This window comes from Gymnogyps californianus, chromosome 3 (assembly GCF_018139145.2).
Source record: "Gymnogyps californianus isolate 813 chromosome 3, ASM1813914v2, whole genome shotgun sequence".
In the NCBI taxonomy this organism is placed as follows: Eukaryota; Metazoa; Chordata; class Aves; order Accipitriformes; family Cathartidae; genus Gymnogyps; species Gymnogyps californianus.
In genome coordinates this window covers 122666132-122691417 of record NC_059473.1, presented here as the reverse complement: position 1 = coordinate 122691417, position 25286 = coordinate 122666132, and the positions used below count along the sequence as shown (strand labels likewise).

Below are 25286 nucleotides of genomic sequence, written 5' to 3'. Positions count from 1 at the left end.
ACTGCCGCGCGGGTTTTGTGTGGAGGCAGAGGGGCTGACAGCAGGTAGCGGCGGGCGGCCGGGGCCGGGGCCGGGGCCGGGGCCGGGGCCGGGGCCGGGGCCTGGGCCTGGGCCTGGGCCTGGGCCTGTCCTGAGCCCGTGGCCCCGTCCCTCCGTCCCTCGGGCGGGCAGGAAGGATCGCGACTCTCCGGGGCAGCCGCCATACCGGCCCCCTGTTCCTATTGGCCGCTGAGGGGGCGTGTTGGGGGCGGGCTGCGGCGGCGGGGAGTGCTGGGCGCTCGGCGCTGCGCACAGGCGGGCCTGTCCGGGCGGTGTGGGGCTGCCAGGCCGGGCCGGTAAACGGTGCTTTCTGGTTCGTGCCTCCCCCGGCTGTGGGTGCTGTGGTGTGAGGGGTGGAGGGAGAGGTGCGGAGGAGGGTGACAGGGCAGCTTTGTGGTTCCTTCGGGGTACGGGGCCGCGGGGATCGCGTTGGGACCTGTGCAGCAGCGGAGGCAGAGGTTGCCGTCCACCCTGGCTGCAGGATCACGTCTCTGCTGGGAACTGAGTGCTCGTCTGATGCTCCTTTGTGCTCATCAGATTATTTGTGTACCACAAGCAGCATCTATATTATTAAAGCGCTTGTGTGGAGTGTGTTGCTGCAGCACCATAACAGTGATAGAGACGCTTTCCAGTTTTGTGCAGATTTTCTCATAAAAGTGTCAGGGAAGTGTGTGTTTCCAGGGAGTTGTGAAGGAGATGGGGCAGAGAGGAGGTGATGGGCCCTTGGAGCCAAGCTGTAAAGGTTTGGGTTTGGGGAGGAAGTGGGGGGATAGGGTACAGAGAGCAGAAGCAGAGGAGCTTACAGTTTTCAGGAGTTACTGAACTTACCCACCATCTCAATCTCATGCGTGGTGAGATGAGCTCTGCAACTTGTATTATCCCTGTGTTCTTGCATACCGCATTTTTTTGCTCCTTTCTTTCTTAGTATAGCTCTGATTTTCATCCAGCACAAGCCACCTTTTCCAAAGCATATGACATGTCAGCAGTTTTCTAACAGGCCACTTCCTTCAGAGTGTCTCTGATGTTGAAGGTCCCTGTTTGACATAAAGGAATGCATAGATGAGGGAGAGATGGGAAGGTGAGAAGGTAGCTGGGCATGCCGTCTTCATGCATAACACTGACTTTTCAGTGATGGATAAATGATGGTGCTGCTTAGGGACTGAAATAAGTTACACATTTCATATGTGGATATAGATCAGTTGTAGCAATGTTTTCCTTAGCTAGAAGAAAATGTAGGATTTTTCCTGAACTCTGTTTTGTGCATTGTCTGGTTGAAATGCAAGGGGAGGGGGTGTCTATCAAATGAGTAAGTGAATAAATACACTTAGTTTTTTCCTGAGTAATTGTTTTGGCTTTAGCAAATTGCTTGACCTCTCCATGCGCACTTCTCCCACGTCAGATTTATATGATAATGCAAAATATGTGTTTTTTATTTTCTTCAGCTTACCCCATACTCGCCAACCAGTGGGACAGACATGCTGAGAGCCAAGGATGCTCTCCTGCGCCTGTGGCCCTGCCGCTGCACGTGCCTGGCACAACTTCCAGCCTGCGGGCTCGCGTGGCGTTCGCTGCACGGGCAGCCACTGCACCCCGAGTGGGCTGCCCTTGCTGAAAAGCAGCTGAAAGGCAAGAATCCAAAGGATTTAATTTGGCATACCCCAGAGGGGATTGACATCAAGCCCTTATACTCCAAAAGGGACACAAAAGACCTCCCTGAGGAGCTGCCAGGGGTGAAACCTTTCACTCGAGGACCCTACCCAACCATGTACACGTACAGGCCGTGGACTATCCGCCAATATGCTGGCTTCAGTACAGTGGAGGAGAGCAATAAGTTCTACAAGGACAACATTAAAGGTAAGACAGCTGATTTGGGAAACAATATTGCCTTGCAAAGCAGTGGGGAACATTCATATGGTGAATTACATGGCAAATGTGATTATTCCACCTTGTGAGTTTTGGTTTCTGATAGGATCTTCCCAGTGGCGCTGTATTTCTTTATTACTGGGAAATTGGATTATTTCTGAAACTGCCTTTGCTTCATTTTGCTATTGAGATGGAAAAATTAATGTGTTAAATGCTATTTTTAGTTATTCTGCCTTAACACTTAGAGAGACATAATTTGGCTGCATCCCAGGGTCCAACCGGCAGAGATCATGGAGCACTTTACACTCATTTTGTGACCATGAGCTAAGATTGTAGTGGAAAAAAATGTTGAACTTTGTCACTTAGCTAAACTTCTGGTGTTAGTGCATTCTGACATTTTGGGTTTCCATCTCATATCATAGATTTTAAATGAACTCATAAATACGTATGAATAGTGTCATTCATGGAGTATTAGTAAAGCCAGCTTCCTAAAAGTATTGGTATTTTCCTTATTTGAGAATGGTTTTCCCAATATTTCTGTGGAATATTGTGCTTTGCGGTGATTTGTCTAGCTAATAGCCGGAGCATCGTCATGATATACTATTGAGTTAGGCATTGTAAAACCACTACTAAAAAGTTGTTCTTGATAGACTGAAGCATTAGTTTTACACCAGCCATACATCTTGGCAATTGTTTGAAGCTGGTTTTGACCTTACCAGTCAAAACAACAGACCACTGAAAGTTGCCTTCTGAGTAATACATCTGTGACACTTATTTCCCACTTTACAGTCCGTCCTACTCAAAACATAACTGTTTAGGGTGGGAGGAAGGAGTTGTTTGGGGATTTTTACCTCTTGAGATATCATGGTTAGCTAATATGAAGCAATATTAGCTGCTGCAGTATCCTTGCAAGTATTCTCGATTCTTTCAATTTATAAAACTCTCAGTAAATTAAGAAAATATAAATACAGGGTATTAGAGGTTTGCAAACAAACATTTCAATAGAAAGATTGTTCTGAATATACTCTGTCTTACTGCTGAACGTTGCTGCTGAAGCAGAAGTGCTAACGCTTGGGTTAGCTGGTAGCACAGCTCAGTTACTCCCTGCTTTATATGAATAATTTTCTCCTACTGCAGATTTAGTAATGCATCACTTTGCTTTACGAATAAACAACGTATGTCACTAGAGCCAGCGTAACAACCTGTGTGCATGTGTTTAATTTGTGATAAAGAGAAGGTAATGTGACGTAGTTTATCACACTTCTGTTTCCAGCTAAGCTAAGTAGAATTTCTGTATATAAGCCCTGATACTGTCTGTCTATGCACATTTATAACTTGTGGCTAAACTGTTATTCAGTAATTTGTTAAGCATGGTAAGCTGATTCTGTGGCTGAGCTAGAAGGACTACAGTATTTTTTTTTTCCTCAATTAAAAGCTTTTTCATTTAAAGTTTAAGACTAGAAGACCTTGGACAAGTTTGGGGAGGGAACAGTGTTTAACATCAAAAATTGGTTTGTCGTCCAAGCCTGGATCATGTAAAATAAAATTAATAAATTTCGATCCAGTTCTACTGCAAGTCTGTTCAACACTTCTGAATCTCTCTCTTTGTTGTTTTTCTGTTCTGTTTTTTTTTTTTCTTTTTCATTTAGCTGGCCAGCAGGGACTATCTGTTGCTTTTGATTTAGCCACCCACCGTGGTTACGATTCAGACAATCCACGAGTTCGAGGAGATGTTGGAATGGCTGGAGTTGCCATTGATACAGTGGAAGACACCAAAATCCTTTTTGATGGAATTCCTTTAGAGAAAATGTCAGTTTCTATGACAATGAACGGGGCAGTCATTCCCGTGTTGGCAACATTCATTGTAACTGGAGAAGAACAGGGAGTGCCGCAGGCCAAGCTGACAGGGACAATCCAAAATGACATCTTGAAGGAGTTCATGGTCCGAAATACATACATTTTCCCCCCAGAACCATCGATGCGGATTATTGCTGACATCTTCCAGTACACCTCAAAGGTATTCATTGTTTAAATGTATTTACTTCCGTTATTACATCTAGTTAACTATTTATGAGGCACTTTGGAGAAGAAAGCAGAAGGCAGGAGGACCTGTCATAGTGAAGAATGATGTGGTTGTGGAAAGGGCTGGGAGCAGAAGTTAAGATCCCAAATCACTTACAGCATAAATGTTAAGATTTTTAAGTCAGTCCAAATCAAAGTCAGATTAAGATGAGCCTAAGCCTAAAAGGATGGCAGGAAGCTTGGAGACAAGGAACAGACAGGCTGTTCTTTGCCTAGAAAGTAAGAAGCCCCATCGTTAAGAAGCATTATACAGCTGTAAGCAGGAGCGAAGAGGTAAGAAATCTTAAAGGACTTCTGCTGCAAAATTAAGCATGAGAAGGAGGTAGTGAAAGGAGTGAAGTCGTGAACTGATGACTGGAAGTTCAGTACTACCAGTTGTTTTCTTCGTTGCGTTTTCATTGGAGAGGTGGCACACAGCCTGTCATTGAGAAAGATACTTACCATGGTGGGTGATCGTTTAAGCACAATGAATAGTGCAAAAAGGTAAAAGCATGTGAAGTAAACATCTGCAAACACCACTTAATAGAGATGGGTTGTATTCGCAGTCTGCAAAGAATGGATTATTTGTGAATGTCGATGGAACAATTATCTGATCCCCTCTTCTGCTGTCGTATCCTGTTGTCTTTTATTTTTGCAGTATATGCCAAAATTTAATTCCATTTCAATCAGCGGGTACCATATGCAAGAGGCAGGAGCTGACACCATTCTGGAATTAGCTTATACTATAGCAGATGGCTTGGAGTACTGCAGAACTGGACTTAAAGCTGGCCTTTCCATTGATGAATTTGCACCAAGGTGAGCTAAAGAAATTTGCAAGTATAAAACTCACTTTTGGTAAAACCTCTAGAGTTTAATATCAAATTCAGTATTTTTACACGTACAAGCAATATTGGCAATGCACACATTGCAGATAGGTTTTGTTTTGGTTTTATTACACAGTTTCAGCGGTAGGAAAATATATCTGGTCCAACAGACACTTAGACTACATCTGCACTAATAAACTGAATAAAGCTCGTGCATAAGCCCAAGCATTGTCAAGGTCTGTTGTGACAGTTGGTCTCTGGGTCAGAAAGAGGATCTCTAAGCTGTTATATCTAATACAGTTGTAGCTTTAGGACTGCAGAATGCAGCAAGAACTCTTGCAGTTCTTTTATGCTGTAGTGTTATTGAATTTTTTTTCTTTAGTATTATTTTGAAATATTTGGGAAAAATGCTTAACAAGGGGAAGTTCAGGTAGTTCAATTTACAATTGCAAATTTCCTAAAAGTAAAAAATAATTTTAAGCAGAATATCGTATTTTGGTATAGTGTCCTGGTTTCGGCTAGGACAGAGTTAATTTTCTTCCTAGTAGCTGGTATAGTGCTGTGTTTTGGATTTAGTAGGAAAAGAATGTTGATAACACACTGATGTTTTTAGTTGTTGCTAAGTAGTGTTTATACTAAGTCAAGGATTTTTCAGCTTCTCGTGCCCAGCCAGCAAGAAGGCTGGAGGGGCACAAGAAGCTGGGAGGGGACACCATCAGGACAGCTGACCCAAATTGGCCAAAGAGCTATTCCATACCATATGACATCATGCCCAGTATATAAACTGGGGGGAGTTAACTGGGAGGGGGGATCGCGGCTCGGGAACTAACTGGGCATCGGTCAACGAGTGGTGAGCAATTGCATTGTGCACCACTTGCTTTGTATAGTTTAATTCTTTTAGTATTACTATTGTCATATTATTATTATCATTATCATTGTTTTTCATTCCTTTCTGTCCTATTAAACTGTCTTTATCTCAACTCACGAGGTTTTTTTTTCCTGATTCTCTCCCCCATCCCAGGGGTGGGGGGCAGTGGGCGAGCGGCTGCGTGGTGCTTAGCTGCCGGCTGGGGTTAAACCACGACATATAGTTACTGCCAAACTAAGCAGAATCACAGTTTCAGTGGTCTAGTTGTTTTACAGATTGCCTAACTATACGGTGAGTCTAAAAATCAACAGGCGTGGTTCATGTTGCACATTCGAACTATAGGAGTCAGGTGAATTAACCTGTTTCCGGGAGCTGTGGCAAAATCAAGGTGGATCATGTAGCAAAAGATACAGCCTTATTTTCAGGCTTTCTAGTAATGAAGAATCTGTAAGAGCCTTTGGCAAATTGTTTCAGTAGCTAATTCACCGCTAAAAAAGTACATCTTTAGTATAAAGAGTTTTACTGGCTTTAACTATGCATATTTACATTTATAAATCATAGAAGCTATAAGTAGGAAAAAGTAGATCAATCAGTCTGTTCCCTGATATGCTATCCAGTATTGAACTGATGTTTGATTTGGATTTTGATTAAAATCATCAGGAAAAGGATGAAAGCATGCTTATAATATGTAATGTCTTGTCATTATAAGTAGTTTGTGAGCATAACCACACTAGTAGATTGTGTCCAGGAGCGTTCCCTGGCACTAGAGCGTCACTGTCTGTATTAGTGACTTGCTGGAACACTGGTTGACCTAGGGCTCCCCCAAAACAGTCCCTGGGGACAGTTTAGCAGTTCCAGGGACCATTGTCGCTGGCAGTTTGGCTGCAGTCACCTTGTTGGGAGGCCAAGTCAGTTTATTGGCATAAATGTGTATCATTCTGTAGCAACTGGCATCAGTGTCCAGGAACATTCCCATCATCTCGTGTCTGGGTTATATAAAAGTAAATTAATCAGAGACCTTGCTGTAGGACTTCTTTACTGAAATAGAGTTATTAGAATGGTTTAATGTTTTATCCTGTTCATGTGCTCTTACTGCAGGCTCTCCTTCTTCTGGGGAATTGGCATGAACTTCTATATGGAAATAGCTAAGCTGAGAGCTGGGAGGCGGCTGTGGGCTCACTTGATAGAGAAAATGTTTAAGCCCAAGGATCCCAAATCTCTTCTGCTGAGAGCTCATTGTCAGACTTCGGGCTGGTCACTCACTGAGCAGGTTAGAAATTGGACTCTCATCAACTTCCTCATTTAAATATGTTCTCATGGTGTGTATCTTAAAGGGGGCTGCTGGTTTTACTCATAAAGATGCAGCGTTCTGAAGGAGACAACCTGTCTCACTTTCAGTCTGACAAATGCACACACTAGCATTGGAGACATCTTTTTGCTTATGTAACACAAAAAGTCTTGTTGAGTGCCAGCAGCATTGCTTCCCAAAATGCTGGTTTATGAAATACCTGAGTATTCTGGACTGCCCCGTAGCACTTGGGTAAAAGGGCAAAAACTAAAGACTTGAGACTGTATTCACAAAAGGATTCCGGTATGGTGATAGGCAGAGTCTCAGTGCCTAACTTTTCATTGTCTGGCTTCATTTTCATTCTGGAATCATTGTCTTAAGCTCCCAGTCTAGTGGGTACGGAATTGAGAGTAGGATCCACACCTGCTGAGTAGAGAGAGAATTGCAGAGAGGTGCTTATATTAATTCAGGACTCAGAGGATGAAGCTCTTTTTTGGATTTGTCCTGTAAGTTATCCTTTCAAAATGCAGCTGAATGAGGAAGTAGAGGCATCTTTTTCTCGGGATCACTGGCTTGAGAATCCATTTGTGCAGCTAAGAAAGTCATTCATGCCTGTGACTCTCACTGCAGAAGGGTGAAGTAATGGTTACAGCTCGTCTGCTCTTTTGAAACTGGGTGCAGTATCTGTCCTTCCTGTTGAATTACATCACAACAAGAAAGTAAATCATTGGACTGCATATAGTTTCCCAAGTGAGGTCAGAGCTGGGTTCCAGCTCTTATTCCAAGGCCTGCTTCTCAATCAAAGTCATGCAATATGAGTTATTTTTAGGTTGTGATTGCAACCATTGTTATTTGACTTCTGTGCCTTGGTTTTATTCTTTTTTCCAAAGCAAATGTAATATTTACTTACATTACAGGGACACAGTAAAACTAAACCAATGGAATTTTCTGAACAGTGGCCTTTGCGGGTCCTCCAGTTAAAAGTATTGTATGACTGCAAAAATATTAATGTTACCAAAAATATGTTCAACTGTCTTCCAGGGTCCAGTGTAAATGTATTTCTGGCTGGATCATAACCCTTTTTTCCTGTCTCAATGTTGTTTATCTTAATATAGCTCTTCAGTGCCCAGCGTTTACTCCTTATAGGTTTCAGAGGGCAAATATATTTTCCTTTGGCCTGCCTTTAGATAGGTATCCACTCATAAATTAGGTTTTACATTCTTGCTCATCCAAATCACATTTTTCTGTAATTCTTTAAATGGAATACTTGAACCAGAAATAGACTCCAGTGTAGGTAGAATTAGCGTGTCCTTGTAAAATAGTGATATTAATTCCATTTCTTTATGGAAGATAATGTAATTCACAGATCTCATGATTCATTTTGCCTTCTTCAAGGTCCTGTTACATTGGTAGCTCTTAACTATTTTGGATGCATTTCATCCCAGCTAAGCATGTCAAGAATTAGGTATGCAATCTGAGCTACTGTTAAGTTCCCTCAGTAATCACATTAAATAAGACAGGCAGCTGCAGTGCATGATTCTTCACTCCATCTCAGAACATAAGTCACCCCCTGGAGATCATGATAACTCCTCTTTGACTGTAAAGGCACATATATACAACTCAACTGTCTGGATGTCTGAAAAGAGCAGATAAAAATTTTGTCCTAAAGGCTGAGATTATATTCTGTAATACTGACTCTATTTCTACACCTTGTACTCCAGATTATCCGTTTGTTTTGGTTAATATCCCCGTTCTCCCATAGATCTCTTTCAATTTTATAGCACCAGCAAATTTCAACTGTAATTCCTACCTTTATGTAATGCTGTCATTAATGAAAACATTAAGCACATTTAGTTCCAAAAGGGATCTTGACTAGGAACCTGCCTGACAGATGTGCTATTCACTGCTCCCAGAATTCTGGAATCTGAGGATGGGGAACATTGGGACTACCTGTTCCATCCTCTCCCACTTGGATTCATTAAGTTCTTTGAAATACCACTAAGTATAAGTTAGGCTTTGCTTTGTTATCATGACCAGTTTACTCATACACTGATAATTCTGGCTTCCTTTATGGATTAATCTCTTTGTCCAAGATATTGATAAGTGATATATCAGTTTGATTGGATGCTTATTATTGACTGTTTTCTTTTGCAGCTTTTCTTATGATTACAGTGTTTCAATAGGGAATCTTGCATTCATGTCATTGCAGTAGCATACGTGTGACTAATCTGCCTCAGCCCTGTGGTAGAACTGTTGAGCTTCAGAGCTCTCCTTTTCCTTCCAGGATCCCTTTAACAATGTTATCCGTACTACAATTGAAGCAATGGCTGCAGTGTTTGGAGGTACACAGTCCTTGCATACAAATTCGTTTGATGAAGCCTTGGGTTTGCCTACAGTGAAAAGTGCTCGCATTGCTCGGAACACGCAGATCATAATTCAAGAGGAGTCAGGTATTCCTAAAGTGGCGGACCCCTGGGGGGGATCTTACCTCATGGAGTGCCTCACCAATGATGTCTATGAAGCTGCTTTAAAGGTCAGTTTGCATAACCTTTTATGTTTTGTGGGAAAATTTTAGGTATAGGAGTTTTGAGAAATGTCCTTTAAGGGTCTGTTTGAGAAGTTGGTAACTTCTAAAGAGAGAATTATTTTACACTTATGCTTCAGTGATGTCTTTGTAAATGAACTTTACAAAAATACAGTGTATATTTAGAGAAAGAGAGACTTCAGCCTTCTAGTAGACTACATTCGAAAGGGAAATATCCCAGTGTGGAACAAATAATCAAGCCCTGCCAAGTCCCTGGCACACTGAAGACTCCCAGTTTGCTGGGATCTCTGTTTTATGTGTAAGGAAAAAAAGGGTTCAACAGAAGAAAGAGTCAAACCAACCTACTTAGTTACATGCCTGCTCATGCTTGTGGTGATCTGCTTGAGACTTTAAAACTAGGGGTTACTGAAAGCAAAGTTTTATAGCCAAGCATGTAGGCAGACAATTGTCTGACCATACTTGAGTATTATGCAGAATTCAGGAGACTTTTTTTTGTTGGATCAGAATATTTTTTTTTAATAATATTTTTAGCTGCCAGTCATTACTTGCATGTGAAAAGTAGCGTGCAGGAATAGTCTTACCGGTGGCAATCCTGCATAAAGATATATGCCTACATGTCTAGCTTACAGCTAAACCCAGTGATTCTCCTTTTAAGCAAGTGATTGCTCTTATGCAAAGTCCCAAATTAATAAGCTAATACATGCCCAAACACTAGCCTGGGCCTGTTTTTTAGGTCCTTGTCAACTAGGATGCTTCTAGACAGTGCCAGGCGTGGTCTGATGGCCATTTTCAGTAGGCAGTTTGAATGCGCTCACCATGTTTTGGAGCTGAATAGGTAGGCTTCTGCTGTGTGAAAGCTGAACCATGCCTCACCACTTGTCTTCAGGATCAGAGAACTGACCCCGGCTTTTTTCAATGTATTTGTATTTGTATACATGTAACCATAAGGGCTGGTTGGCAGGCAGAAGTCAATGCAGAGTCAAGGTCTCAAATTTTAAGCCTTTTCATCCATGGGTATTACTGGTTGAACAATATGCCATGCAGTGTTATTGAATTAATGGAGTTTTGGTAATAAAAATGCTCTTTTCTTTGAGATGTCTCTTAATTTATACCAAAACCTGTAGTCAGAGACATGGGGATAGGAAACACACTTAGAGCACAGGATTGTATATATAGATATAATAAAAACTTGGATGGCAGTACAAGTGCAAAGCTTGTTTTGTGAACCTTGCTACTACTCATTTTCTCAATCCTTTTCATTTTGCAGCTGGTTGAGGAGATTGAAGAAATGGGTGGCATGGCCAAAGCTGTTGCTGAGGGGATTCCCAAACTTCGTATTGAAGAGTGTGCAGCCCGAAGACAAGCCAGGATTGACTCCGGTAGGGAGCAGGGAGATGAAGGAAGGGAAAACTGCCAATAGAATACCTTTGTATAAAGGTTTTTTACACACATTTTCATTGGTTTTTTTTCTTCTTAGTTTAGGAGTAGCAGATTGTGAGTGATAAAATGGTAATATTTTAGTTTGTCAGTGAAAGCTTCTGGAATGAGACAGCAGTATGTATGGAATACAGTACCAGTATGAAAACAGTCTTGCTTGACATATTTAAGACTAGATTAGACAAAGCACTAGAAAGACTATTTTAAAGGAGTATTTTGGGTCTTCAGTAGTTAATCACTTAATTTCTGATAGTATCTTTAAACTGTGACCGCCAGCAGATGGCAATATTGAATGTATCTGGCCAAATTCCTGGTTTTGCTTGAGAGCTGCCCATTTTTCCTGAAGACCAGAAAAAATGCAGTCATCTCAGATCAGAGGATGATGCAGCTCTTTGTTTGTGAGATATATATATGTATATGCATATGTACACATACAGTAAGTATATGTGGAGATGTGTATACATGTGTGCTTATAGCTCTATTCCGCTTTTTGTAGTCTGCATTCCAGTAGCAGTACAGTAACAGAAACTAGGGATAACTCGAACTTGAAAGAAGTTATATGAACTTTTTTGTTTGGAGGATAAATTTGAAGCAGGTCTTTAATTAAGACCAATAAAGAATAATCAGTAAAGTTCTGTGTTTTCTCTCCCAAGGTAAATTACTTCATGTTGCTTTCAAGAGTGTAGTAATGTTATCAGGCACTGCAAATGAAAATGGTTGTAAAGTCCATACTGGCTGAAAGCTAAAATACAGTTTTCCAACATGATAAATTAATTTTTATTCATGTGGAGTAGTTTTAGGTAGGAACTTCACTTCTTATTTATCTGGTAAATCAGCAAAGTAAATGCAGAGCAGTGGAGGAGACCAGCACTTCTGCTTAATTCTGTCAGATTCAGTTATGTAAACTTAAAAAGAGAAAAATAGCTAATGTATATTAGTGAGTCATTACTAAATCAGTTTGTAAGATAAATATTGTTCTATTTCAAATCTTTTTTATGGCCCAGTATTCACTGAGTTGAATGTTCATGCATCTAATCATCTCTCATCATAAAATACGGACAATACAGACTTAAGTCCTTCCTAGAAGAACAAATTTTAAGTATTTGAAATGTATATAGTTATAAAGCAAAGTGCTACATTATATTGCTCAAAATTTTCTTGTCCTATTAATATTGTGTCTTTTCACAGTAGTTTGCAAATGTATTCTGAGTTTCTGGTGTTTCCACTGGAAATAGGGTCTGAAGTAATTGTTGGAGTAAACAAGCATCAGCTAGAAAAAGAGGAGACAGTCGAAGTTCTGGCTATTGATAATACTTCAGTCCGTAGCAAGCAGATCGAGAAGATTAATAAGGTGGGAACTACCTTTTTAAAAATGAAAGTTCTTGTAATTAGAGATAGAACTTGAGTAATACTAGGGAAAGGTGGCTTTCCAGAAACTTGACTCTCAAATTTCTGAGAATCCGCTCTAGTCTTTAGCAGAAAAGCTGGATTTCTGTTCAACTTCAGCGGAGGCTGATGGAAAATCCCCAGAAACACAGTATTAGAATCCAAACAACAATGTTTTTGTTACATTCATTTGGTTTTAATCATTGTATTTCAGATAGTCTCCTGAATATGTCTAACCTTTCAAAATTGAGAACTTTACATTTTCTGAAAATAAGATAGAGAATAGCTATGCAGTGTTTTGCTCTAAAAGTATGTAACATTACTTAATCACTTAGACTATTTAGTGCATTTGTCAAGTGCTTTTAAGGGACAGGATTATGGAACCAGCAATTGACATCCACTTTCATAATCAGTAGAAATGTAGATAAAATGGTTTTAGAGTTACTTAATGGACTTGTACACATGTTTTAAGGTCTGAGGCACCTTTTTACTTCTAATCTTGTCGACATATATAGCATGTATTGACAATTGGCGATTCCATGCCTCCAGAATTGATATTTGAAACCAGAAAGTCTTACACACTCGACTTCCCAGTTCACCTTGTAGTTTGTTTTAGCTTTATATTTTTCTCTTCCACTTTAGGTGAAGGCTAATAGAGATCAAGCAGCAGCCCAGCGATGTCTTGCTGCTCTAACACAGTGTGCTGCTACTGGAGAAGGCAACTTACTCGCACTTGCAGTGGAAGCAGCACGTTCAAGGTATGGGGGTGGGGATGAATATCCAACTGCTGTCTAAAAATCAGTGGTTCATTTTCATCTCTCAACTGTTCTTGGCCATGGTGTCACTGAGGTTGGTGTCTTGAGATGTTTTGGGGTTTTCTTCCAAGGTGGAATTAAAAGATGGCTGCAGTTTGACATTGTAAGATAGACTCTTAGATTTTACAGTCTCTTAAGGCTATGCTTTAATTTCTCACAAAGAATATGGATGCAAAGAATCTCATATGAAATAATGTTGTTCATACACATTGTGTTGTTTACAACTCAGACTCTTACCAGTTTCAGGACGTAACTAGGTTTCTCTGTCACCCTGCTGTTTCATAGGTCAGGGAGCTTAAGAAGTGTCTGAGATGCGAAAATGGATATTCACAGTCTTATCACGGTCTGTTGCTTCCTCCTTCCTTGCACCACAGATTGGTGTGAAAACATTTTTTGATTGAAAGAGAAATAAGTTTACTTAGCCAGGCAAAGATGTAAAAGATGCTCTTGAGTAGAGCAGTGAGGCAGCCTTTAGAGTCCAGTGGAACATTTACTTTTTTCACCTAAGGTGCTTTTAAGACTGTTTTCATTCCTGCTTCAAAGTAAGCATCAGTCTCTAGAATAGATCACATCTGTCTGTTCCTTAATTAACTAAATGCCCCAGAAATGAGCAAACCAAATTCACTCCTTATTGGGGCACTGTCCTGTTTTTACTGTGATGTCTCAAATTCCTTCATTCCCTTTCCTTGAACACTTAACAGCCATATTTTGAATACATCTTCTCCCACAGAGGGCTTGTCACAATTCTGCCAGCAGCATGTCTACACCTGTCTTTCAACTGTAAAGGTGACAGGAGAGTAGTGTAGGATTTACCAGGGATTCATATCTTCTGTACCAAAATTGACCAGTTAACTGCTAGTTTCTCTCCTTGGTGACCTGGTTCTTATTATTTGTAAAAGCATTAATGGACTGCAGATCCACTTTGTAAGTTGCAAAAACAAAACTTACCTCTGCCCCAAAAGTATATATAGGATGTGACCACAGAAAGAAGTTGTCATGGCATCTGATAAAGAGTTTTTGAAGAAGGATTGTGAGCTCTGTGAACATTTACGGGGAGCCCTTCTGTTAGGGACAACATGGGAAGTGAGCACATTCATCCTTCACAAGTAGTAGACAAGTAGGCCAGTATGGCCAGCATGTTACTGACAGATGCCTGTCTCCTACTGAATGGAAAATGATGGGTTTTGATCATGAAGACAAGTAATGTAATTCAAGTGAAATAAAAGGAGTAGCATAGAATTTTCAGCATGGAACTATGGAAAAGACTCCATGGACTAATGTGGAGATTTCAGTGCTGACAAGCACAAGTAGGAAAGTCATTTTGTTATTGTAACCAAAGTAGGCAGGCCAAAGGTGACAGGGAATGGGAGCAGTACTGCCTCCCTGCTGTGCCTCATTTCTCATGAGAAGCCATGTTACAGGAAAATGGATGCAGTTAGGCAGGGCTATGAGACAGATTATGCTCAGTTCTTTCTCATCTCCTTCCTCTGCAGTGCTGTTTTTCTGTCCTTCTCCAGACTTGCAGTTCCTGCTGTGCCGGCTATCGGTGATGGAAAAGGAAGGCATGAAGTGCAATGTAGCACGTAGTGCTCCTTCTTTGTCCGCCCAGTCTGTGTCCTCATGGTACTTTGTCACCTGATTACAGAGTGCTACCTCTCATTACTGGGGAAATGCGGAGAGGCAGCGGCAGTAGTGTGAGACTGAACAGACAGAAGGTGACAGTCCTAACAGGCACGTTATGGTCATTGACTTTCTTCAAATTCGTATTTGTGCAGCATAGCCTCTACAGCCGGTTGTGAACCACTGGGAGAGAGTCACAGCATGAATTGCTGAAGGAGATAGATCCTGTGCCTTGTAGCACGCACTGAATTGAACGATATCCTCTCTGGCCATCGCAGTTGTGGTTGTATTTCATCCCATTGACCTTGTTGAATTACCCAGAAGCTTAGCGAACAGCCAGGCTCCTCTTACTTGGAAATCCCCTGCTTTTGAGGAAGCTCAGGGAATCTCTGAACAGTTGAGGGCTGTGATATAGCACGGTTGGTCAACAGTAATTCTGAGCAGTGCAGAAGTTCATAGGATGCAGGCTACAGTTTATGTACAAACATGTTGTCCTTGCCACAATACATGTTGTAAGGGCTATAGGCTAATAAAACACAAAATGGAGAATATAGCTATCTTTTCGTCTCCACTTCAAAATTTTAAGTTTACCTAAAACCACAGACTAGGTTATAAAATTCCTGTTATTCATCAAAACAAAGGGTGCTACCAAAACATGCAGTTTGGCACAAGGCGAATGTGAACGACAGTGATATGAAGGAGAAACAAATTTATGCAATAAAGGCAAAGTGGCTTCTGTTCCGTCAATTTTGCATAATTGTCTAGTAGGTTTTTATCAGCATGCATTGAAAAAACTGTAAATTAATAATAAGAATTGTTGCTTATGCTACTTGAGTTTTATAATAGTGAGAAAATTTTGCTGTAAAGATAAACAGAAATGGGAGGGGGTTTATACATCCAGATTGTAAAGAACTTGTCCAATGTTATGGCTAGCTGATTAAAGAAAAGTGGAATTGTCATTAAAAGTATGCTTTTCCTCTCCTGTTAAGAAAAGAGGCTGTATTCCTGGCTCCACACAGAGCTATTCTACTGTGGATGCATAGATGGCACCCACCAATGCAGCAGGACTAAGAACTAAACAGATTTAAAAAAAATGGTTATTGGTAAATAGTAGGAAAGCATTCATGAGTAGTTTAAAAGCAAAACTCCTACTATTACTTAGGAACTTTAGATTTAAAGGGTTGCAGAGACTTGGGGCAGAATTTTCAAAATACTCTAAAGGGATTTCAGAAGCAGTATTTACAGAAGAAAGAAATGTATTTCATTTTTTGTGCAGTACACAAAAAACTTCATGCCAGCCACCGGATTATACTTCAATAAAATTGATAGTCCAAACCATTTATTTTTCACTTGTTACGTGAAACTGTCATTCACACTTTTACATAGGAAGAACAGAAAAGCACACCACAACTTATTTCTATGCGTGCTCCGCTTTAATTTAATACTGAAGTTATACTCAGATGCCACTGCTGCAAAAGAGAAGGAGGAGAAAGATTAATCTAAGCTTACAGTTTTCTCTAGAAGAAAAGACACGTGTTATGCCACTGTGAGCCTTCACCAAACTGCCAGTGTTTACACAGGAGTAAGTCGTCAATGTTTATGCATGGGACGTATCTACGTCAGGCTGCAATCTGTGATGTCTAGCACTCTGAGAGGGAGTCAATATTTCTAGATACTATTTTTAAGTCTGCTGCAAACTTGTTTTTTAACCTTGGGGAACTCACTTAATCTAGCACTTACGCAGTTACTTTTCAATTTTTTGTTAGTGATATCAGAGAGCAGTAATATTAATAAGATTATTTAGATGTCCTGAAAAACAAAACCTGATGATATCAGTGAGTAAGGTCTGAGAACTATTGTAACTCAGGCAGTGCTTGCTAAGCTTTCTGAGATCCTACAGGTGCTGTAAAAATGAAGCGTATTACATAGTGAAGTCAATGGGTTCTGATGTAATCGTGGACAGGTTGCTTTATAACTAATGCTTTTTAAATCATTATTAATAAATAAAATCAAAAAGAGTATCAGACTAAGTCGCATTCACACATAGCCATACAGATACTATAAATTTGGTATTACTTTGCATTAGCTGCTTTTCTAGACTATGATCCTCATGATTCCAGATATGAAGTCCTTAGTGCACTGAGGAAGAAAATGGATAAAGCAGAGAACTTAAAAAATATAATTCCAAAAAGCCAGGGGGAGGGAGATGACAAAAAGTGGCCAAGACTGTGTCAATAACATGAGTTAAAAATGTGTATTCCAGCATGATACTGTCTTCTAGACAAAGCAGGCCAACCGTGAAGAGTGATACCTAGAGATAAGAGGCCAGCTTCGGGCATATACATTATACAGATCTTGGCTATATGTGCAAGATGGGATTTCTGCCATTTTACATTAGCATAGTTACAGTTTATAACTGTGGTTAAGTTTGCTGAGTATAAAAAACATGAGCTACCAAAAGAGCAAATTAGCTCGGGGATCACAGGAAATAAAATCTCTCTTGAAATTTACTGAAGGATTCAGTTAATACAGCAGAAATCCATCTTCGGTTACATCGGATGCACGGCAGATTGCATAAGGTGGGGATCAGATAATAGCTACTGAAACTGCAAACAGCAGAAGGAAAACTGAGTACAGTTCATTTGGCCATCCCCTGCTAAAAGTATGTGGACAAGAAGTTGCATCTTGTCCAAACATCCTTTGAGCATTTTTTATAAAAGCTTTAGAGGATGCTTAACCTAATTTTGCCTCAGAGTAGCTTATAGTTAAATGCAATATGACAGGAGAACGTGTGAATTCCAGGGGTTTGAAATGTGCTTAGCAGTGGCTGAATGGGTGGAGTGTGGTCTCTGTATTTGTAAGCACACTTTTAGTGTGTTGTATAAGAGTAGTATTTTTCGTTCTTTCCTTTGACAAAGTTTGCAGCAAGTTGTATTCATTTCTTAATACACAGAAATTCTTTAGTCTTTTCCTATTTCAAGTATAAGCTAAAACATTTTCATCAAAATATTTTTGGTGAAAGATTTCATCAAGAGCTCAGTAGCATACCTTCAAAATCAGTACACGGTACTGACTCCCAGTTAATTTCATACCAGCAGTAAGAAGCTTGCTGTGATGGAGCTACTAGCTGAACTGCTCTTGTCTTTTTTGGTACAGTCTGCATTACAGATTTTACACAGAAAGGTGGAATCCATTAAGCGTGAGATTTTTAAATGCTTTGGGACAGAGGCTGTTATTTCTGACGTTTGTACAAGAAGACAGCACAGCCTAGTTGGCTTCTAGCACTTGTGCTCCAGCAGTAAAATGTGTATTATTTCTAATGTGCACAGTGTCTCCAGTAGCAAACAAAGCTTGTAACTTGCATGTAAATGGATTTCCCAGATTATTCTGCATCTCAGTGGATAAAGGAGCTATGTCAGGAGTAGAAAAGAAGAAGAAATACTAAAATGTAAACATCAAGGGAAAGGCAAACAAATTCCAGTTAAAAAGTTAGGCTTCAGTCTTTTCTGTGTGTTCTTCCTTTTTTTTTTCCCCTCTTGATTAATATTTTAAATTTTAGTATGAGTCCAAATGCAAGATCTTGCAGTCTGAGCCCCAAAAAATTCCCAGTTGAGAAAATTTAATTTCCTGAAATATTTTGCCATGCAGTGGTCCCTGTTGCCTTGTCACTTGTAAAATCACTTCTCGCATCAGCAAAACAGTATTTTCTTAAAAGTACTCTCGCATGTTCTATTAATGGATGACACTGGGGTGAGTCAGATGTTCAGAGTTGTAGCACCAAAGAGGAAACGAGCGTAATTGAATTTGTCCTGCAGCAAGGCAAATAGTTGGGCCTCTGCCAGTGAGTTCTGTATTCTGTTTTCATATAAGCCTCCTGATAGCATTAATACTTTGTTCCTATATCTTAGGTGCACCGTTGGAGAAATAACAGACGCAATGAAGAAGGTGTTTGGGGAGCATAAAGCCAGTGACCGAATGGTGAGCGGAGCTTATCGCCAGGAGTTTGGAGAGAGTGATGAAATTCTTCATGCCATCAATAGGTGAGAATAGCTTCCCAGGAAGCCAAACGCAGCCTCACATTTAATCCATTAGATACATGTGCTACTCACTGTGCCCTAAAAAAGCGTTCCCCAAACCTGAATGACATCCCCAGAACAAAACAAAGACCTGCACAGTCATTCTCACGCCTGTAAGCAAGTAAGCGGAATAAGAAGAAATAAGTGCAGTAAGAGAATAGTCGAAACTTAATTGAACTTGTATTTGCTTGCAAACAAAATCCACTGAGGTGGTGTTATGATTTGAGGATTTTGTTCAAATAGACTAAGCAATCATAGGATTAAGAAGCTGAGAAACATTGCCTGAAGTCCCCACACATTGGATTGCTTCTTTTGAAGCCTCTGTAATTGTAATCTCTACAAATATTTCCAGCCATTCATATTTGCAAAACCTGGTTTGGGTCTGCCCATAAGGTGTCCCTGCAACTTCACTCTTACTGTTCCTAAAATTGTAAGGCTAAAATCTGTCTGGCTTTCCACATACAACTTCCAGTCTACGGGTGTTACTTACTCATATCACGAGGGAGAAAACATCAGAAGACGGTAGTATGTGTGAAAGCAGTGCCCGTTTGTGCCTTTTGTCAGCTTCTGCCTTTGCCGCTGTCCTCTTGGGTAAAGAGACGGAATTGCTGTAGTGGGTGGTAACGTAATACGAGTCGATGCTCATAAGTCCCTGCTCTGTTGGGGCTTACATGTTAAAGAGTTACAGGATCTCTTAAAAAGGGAATTACTTGATGGCTTCACAATGGTGATGTTTAGCCTGACTTGAAAGTAGTTGTGCTGGGGGATGTCACCATCGTTTTTTATTTTAAATATTTATTTTGAGTTTAAGTATTTGTCATTATGCATTTACATGAAACTGAACTGATTCCTTGAGAATCAAGATGTAGCTCCCTTTTTTACATACCTGCCTTTATGTCCAAGGTCATAGGTACCAGTTAGTAAACATGGTAACAAAACTGGATTTACTACGTGTCACCTTTGCATAGGCCTTCAAAAGCGCGATTTCACACTTGCCCCACACTTAAACCAAGCCCTGGGTTGCAGTGACTCAGGTGGTTTTAGCCTGGCAGGCTTGGAGCACCTAGAGCTCTTCTTGTTGGGAGGGAGCCTGTGGGTGGGGAAGTAAGAAAACAAGAATATGGAAACAGAAAACAATACAGAGAAAAGGATTTAAAGATGTCACAAATCAATTCGGATACCTACTTCATTGCTATTCTCAGCAGTGCTTAGGAATAGAGAAGGCAGGCCCAACTCCTATACATCTGCAAGCAGAAGCTTTGTCAGTCTGCTTCTTCAGGCTCTCTTGACATAATTCCTTCTTAAGCTGTGCGAGTTCTTATTTGTCCCCTCTTACATGATGCATATTCCTGTCCTGCAGTCATCTCCTGAGGCTGTTCAAATCTGTGCTGATAGGTGCTTTATCTAGAGTCATTCTTTTCCCAAAACAAGCCACTGGATTCATACAGTGATCATCCCAGCCAGGTCAGCATCTGGTTTCAGGGCTCACCAAATCCATACAACTCCATCATTAACAGAATGCTCAGAACAGTACAATTAAAAAAAAAAAAAAAACAAAAAACAACTTTTATTTCTGAGAAGTGGTAGTCTTAGTGTCCCACTCAAAGACAGGTACTGGATAATGAGCAGTAAGATGAAAGATTAATAACTGAGGCTGTGGTTACGCAGTTACTTTAATACAACAGAAAGATGAACTGCCACTAACCAGAAGAAGGGAGGCACTGGAATGAGCACACAGAATGGGGGATACGGTAATCCTCTTCTGGACAGGCTTGTGCCCAGTTGAATGATGATGCCCAGTGTGATGTCTAGGACCCGTCTCTATAGCCTGTGTGCCATGCAGGTACTTCTGAAATAATTGGTCATAATTATTCTTAAAATCTAAAAATTGTGTTTTAGTTAGTTGTAATTCAGCTCATTAAACCCTCAGAGAATTCAGTATTTTGTCCGTTAGAAAGCAGAAAAGTAGTGGAGTGGTTTTCTTTAAAAAAGAACATTTTATTGTTGAGGCTAGTAAATGCAGGAAATCAGTTAGTAATCATATAACATGAATATTAACACAGTATGCAGACTACATAGACAAACGATGACTTAGAAGATCTTTTTATTTGATGTACAGAAATTATGCTACAGTTGCAGCCAGTGCTTGCTTTATTTGTGGAAATACTTCTAATGATTCTCAGTGACTTACGATGATACAATATGTGTTTTCAATCAGAGTTAACAAGTTCATGGATCGTGAGGGGCGCAGGCCTCGTATACTTGTTGCAAAGATGGGCCAAGATGGCCATGACAGAGGAGCTAAAGTTATTGCCACAGGATTTGCAGACATTGGCTTTGACGTGGACATAGGTCCCCTCTTCCAGGTATGACTGATTGAGCGGTGTCCAATGTATTTCACATGCAGCGATTTTCCCTCTAATGCTTGTTCAGCAACCGGGCTGGGGCTATTACTTGTCACGTAATCCTCTTTCCATATAGACGCCTCGAGAAGTGGCCCAGCAGGCGGTCGATGCAGATGTGCACTGTGTTGGTGTGAGCACACTTGCAGCAGGTCATAAAACTCTTGTGCCTGAACTCATCAAAGAACTCAACGCCCTTGGCCGGCCAGACATTCTTGTCATGTGTGGAGGTGTCATCCCGCCTCAGGTACGAGTCAACGTCATTTCCATCAAGACTAGGAGACTGCTTTATTTCTGTCTGTGCTGTTTTTAGCCGTTTCCCGTATTCTGTTAATGTCAGAGGTGATTTGCAGCGCTGAAGGCTACTGTGTACAGTCACCGGGGTCAGCACAGATCTACAGGACGGTCACAGAGTGCTGTCGGGACTCATTGATCGGGTGTTCTGTACACCGTGTCCTGGTTTAACTTACAGTGTTCCTTGGATGGAATATTAAGTTGCGTTGTGAAAAGGCTAGCCTCAGGGAGATGTTCTGTATGCTCTGTTGTTTCCAACTACCAGTACCTTGCATATTACTGATAAAGGCTAGCTCCTGTCTTTAGAGACTTTATGACTTCAAATAATAGTTCAGAAGGGGCACAGCTAGTGACTAAGACACGTGGCAGGTCCCAACACCTATAGGCTACACATCTCATTCACTGTTTAGCCTCTCCTCGTGTTCCCCATCGTCAGGCCTCAGTGTTGCCTCTCTTTCCCCCTGCTTGACTATTTCTCCTAAACTGTTGCCCAGTTTGTTGAATACCCTTGCAGTCAGACCTGTGCTTTTGTCTTTAAATTTTCCTTAGTTCATCCACAGTGTGCCTGGCTGTGTCACCTTTAGGGTCATCTTCTGTCTAGAGAGATTCAAACTGATTTTGCGTGTAAATCTCCTGTTACTCCCTTTTCCCAGACTTCTTCCTTTTCTAGCCAATTAGGTAAGTGTTCAGGCATGACAGACTTTTAAATTGAACAAACAAAACTCGTCTTTTTTTTCTAAGAGACAAATTTGTGTTCTGTCCAGTCTCTCAATGGGATGCTACTAGCCTGTGGTTGGAAAAGGTATAATATATCCTACGTAGAAGTAAGAGAGACTATATAACTGCTTCCCAGGTCCTTTTGAAATTTCAGGACAATCATAAAATTAGAGTAACTTAGATTGCAAGAGACCACTGGCAGTTACCTGGTCCAAGCCCTTGTTTAAAGCAGTATTTTCAAAATGAGAAGTTAGGTCAAATTTAGATTAGATTATGCAGGGTCACATCCAGTTGACTTTTGAATATTTTCTAGGGATCTGACATCAGTCTGATTCTAAACAAATAAAACCTTTCCCATGGATGTTTTTTTAATATTTCTTTTTTACCTCCTAACTACCATGTTTTTCCCTTTTCCCTTGATGCTGTGCTGCCTCTCTCTGAGACTTGTTGCATACGCTTTCTCAGGCCCAGCATACAGGATAGAGCATACGCCAATTATAAATCAATTATCAATTTTCTGTTGCACTATTAAGTATAGATCTTAAATTTCTTTTTTGACCAGGATTACGACTTCCTGTATGAAGCCGGCGTTATCAATGTGTTTGGTCCGGGGACTCGTATTCCAAAAGCAGCTGTCCAAGTGTTGGATGATATTGAGAAGTGCCTGGAGAAGAGGCAGCAATCCATGTAATGCCGAAATGTCACGCAACGCAACCAGCCTTATACTAATCGCTTCCAGAATGTAATCAGCAGCAAGGGATGGCCAGCCACATACCTTTGGTTCCACTGCCCTGTGGCCTGGTGTTTTGTGCTTTCTAAGAAAGTTGTAAATTCTCTGCTTGTTCTATTTGAGGATTATTTATGTATGTACCCACAAGAAAATTTTATCTCTAGAACTCTGACTCCAGGGAATGAAGGGAATTCAGCAGGTGGGGTTGTTTTTTTTTCCAGATATACTGATAAATAAAATATCCGTTCCAGCTCTTTGGTTGATCTCTTTTACATGCAGAGAACTTCTTTTGAATTTTTTGGCAGGCATCGTAGACCTAGAAGTCTTCAGGCAAAATCACTAAAGTTCAGCAGAGATGTGATTGAATCCAGCAGCACTTTGATGTTAATGTTAATCTGACTTAACTCTCTTTAGAAACGTCTTAAGTAGATAATCCATAATTTTTCAAAGTTCATGGTTTGTTTAATAAGATACAAATCCTGTATCTGGCAGTAACCCGTATAGGAGCAGCTGTGCACCTCCGCTCTGTCTACATCACTGCCCTTCCCCGACACTTCACCGTTTCTCAAATGAAGTTCATCCCACTGCTCCTCCTCCCTTACTTAGTTCTGTATTTTCGTCCCGTATTGTTCTTGCTATCCCTATTTAGCAGTTGGACTTGTTTCAGGTAAATTGATCCTCAATTCTCACCATTTTTGTCTCCCCTCCAGAAGGAATTTGATTTATACATGTGAAAAAGTCCTTTGTGGAATCCATACAGGGCAAATGGGGCGTGAGGGTCTTTTGAGGGGCAGTCCCTGGCATCATGGCCCTGTCCCACTTCATTTTGCCTTGTTGCTCATCGCATCCCATCATAAAATGAGCCTACAGCCTGCCTGGGATAATGCTTGTGTCTGCCTTACGGTGGAAGAGGCTGTAGCACGCTTCTGAGATGTTCAGCACCGTCATACTTGATTCAAAATGAGATTTTCTGCAGTCAGCTGGAAATTGCAGATCCAATTACTAGCATTGTATCCTCACTTCAAAGATTGCAATTGATGAGATCTTTACTTAAAATAAGCTTGTTTAATGGGGCATGTGCCCGTAGTCTCACACTGCTCAGAAAGAAGGTTAAGTGACTTGCTGTTTTCTTCTGTCTTTCTAATTAAGGTTTAAAGTATTGATCCTAAACCAGACCTTTGCCTTGAAAACTCCTCGGGGGTTTATCCTCAACTATTTATAAGTATCTGATTCCCTCCCAGAAAGATTGGTATGGTTCAAACCAGGATATACAGAAAGTGACAACAATTAAAATACTCCTTTATGTCTTTTCACAAGCCTTGTTGCTTGCCAACTAGAAAAACACATAGCCAAAGTGTCGGTGACCTCAAAACATTGTAATGACAATCGTTTCATTCAGTTCTTTCTGTCTATGGTTTCTCTGCTCTTCAATAATGTATGTCATCTACCTGCGTTTGCCTTACAGATTCCTCTTCTTTTTTTAACTCTCATGATCTTTAAAATCTGCATCTCGGTCCCTTTGAAGTCAATAAAAAAATTCCCACCAACTTCAATTGGAATTGCTCCAGGCCTTTAATGCTTGAAGGAGGGCCCTTTAAAGCTCTAGGTTAGGACTAACGTACACCGATTCTCTCTTGTCGTGTCAAGGCTGGAAAACAAAATGGTGAGTCTAGGAAAAGAACGGTTTTCCCACCCAGCACACGGTGTTTGTCTTAGGCCCTTTAAGAAAAGAAAATACTCCAGTGAACAGACTTCCCTTCAAGCGAGTCATCGGTTCACTGCCTAAGTAGAGATTCCTTATGGGATGACAAGCTAAGATGGAACATGCTTTTCCCATACGTTCTCTGCCGCTGGAGCGGCACAGCAGTGAACGTAGTGCTTACTGACAAGTCGATGTCAGGTTGTCAGCCCTCGTTGATAACGGTGAGTGGTTGCCAACTAAAATCTCAGATGCCGCACACGCTCCTCATCAACCTGGCTGCTTTAAAACTGCACTGCTCTTCGGGCTAGTGAGAATTTGGGGTGGTGCAAAATCAAGTAGATACTCTGCAAATACACTGAACCATTTTGTTTCATATATGAGTATTTGGGGCACACTGCAGGACAAAATGGTAACTATAAACTGTGGGACTAGCCACTCAGGTCTTTGCAACAGGAATGAGCAAGGTAGCAGCAGGTTACTGCATGACTAAGGAATTTCCCTTAGGAAGTTCCAAAATAGATTTTTTTTTTTTAATCTGTAAGGCAGTTTCTGTTTTGCAAAGATGCAAGGCATACAGATAGGGCAAAGGGCTGGAGATGTGGAGATCCTAATTTACACA

The 25286-nt window shown here is 40.8% G+C and overlaps 1 protein-coding gene across 1 annotated transcript; it reads left to right on the top strand.

Moving 5' to 3' along the window:
- Nucleotides 1-297: 297 nt before the first annotated feature.
- Nucleotides 298-23219, top strand: MMUT (methylmalonyl-CoA mutase). Its single transcript, XM_050894831.1, has 13 exons — nt 298-352; nt 1482-1893; nt 3552-3919; nt 4622-4779; nt 6754-6925; nt 9228-9476; nt 10756-10867; nt 12161-12276; nt 12954-13069; nt 18655-18786; nt 21041-21188; nt 21304-21471; nt 22798-23219. The coding sequence occupies exons 2-13, from the start codon at nt 1515-1517 to the stop codon at nt 22924-22926; spliced, it is 2247 nt and encodes a 748-aa protein (XP_050750788.1). The 5' UTR covers nt 298-352; nt 1482-1514; the 3' UTR covers nt 22927-23219.
- The last annotated feature ends 2067 nt before the right edge of the window (nt 23220-25286 follow it).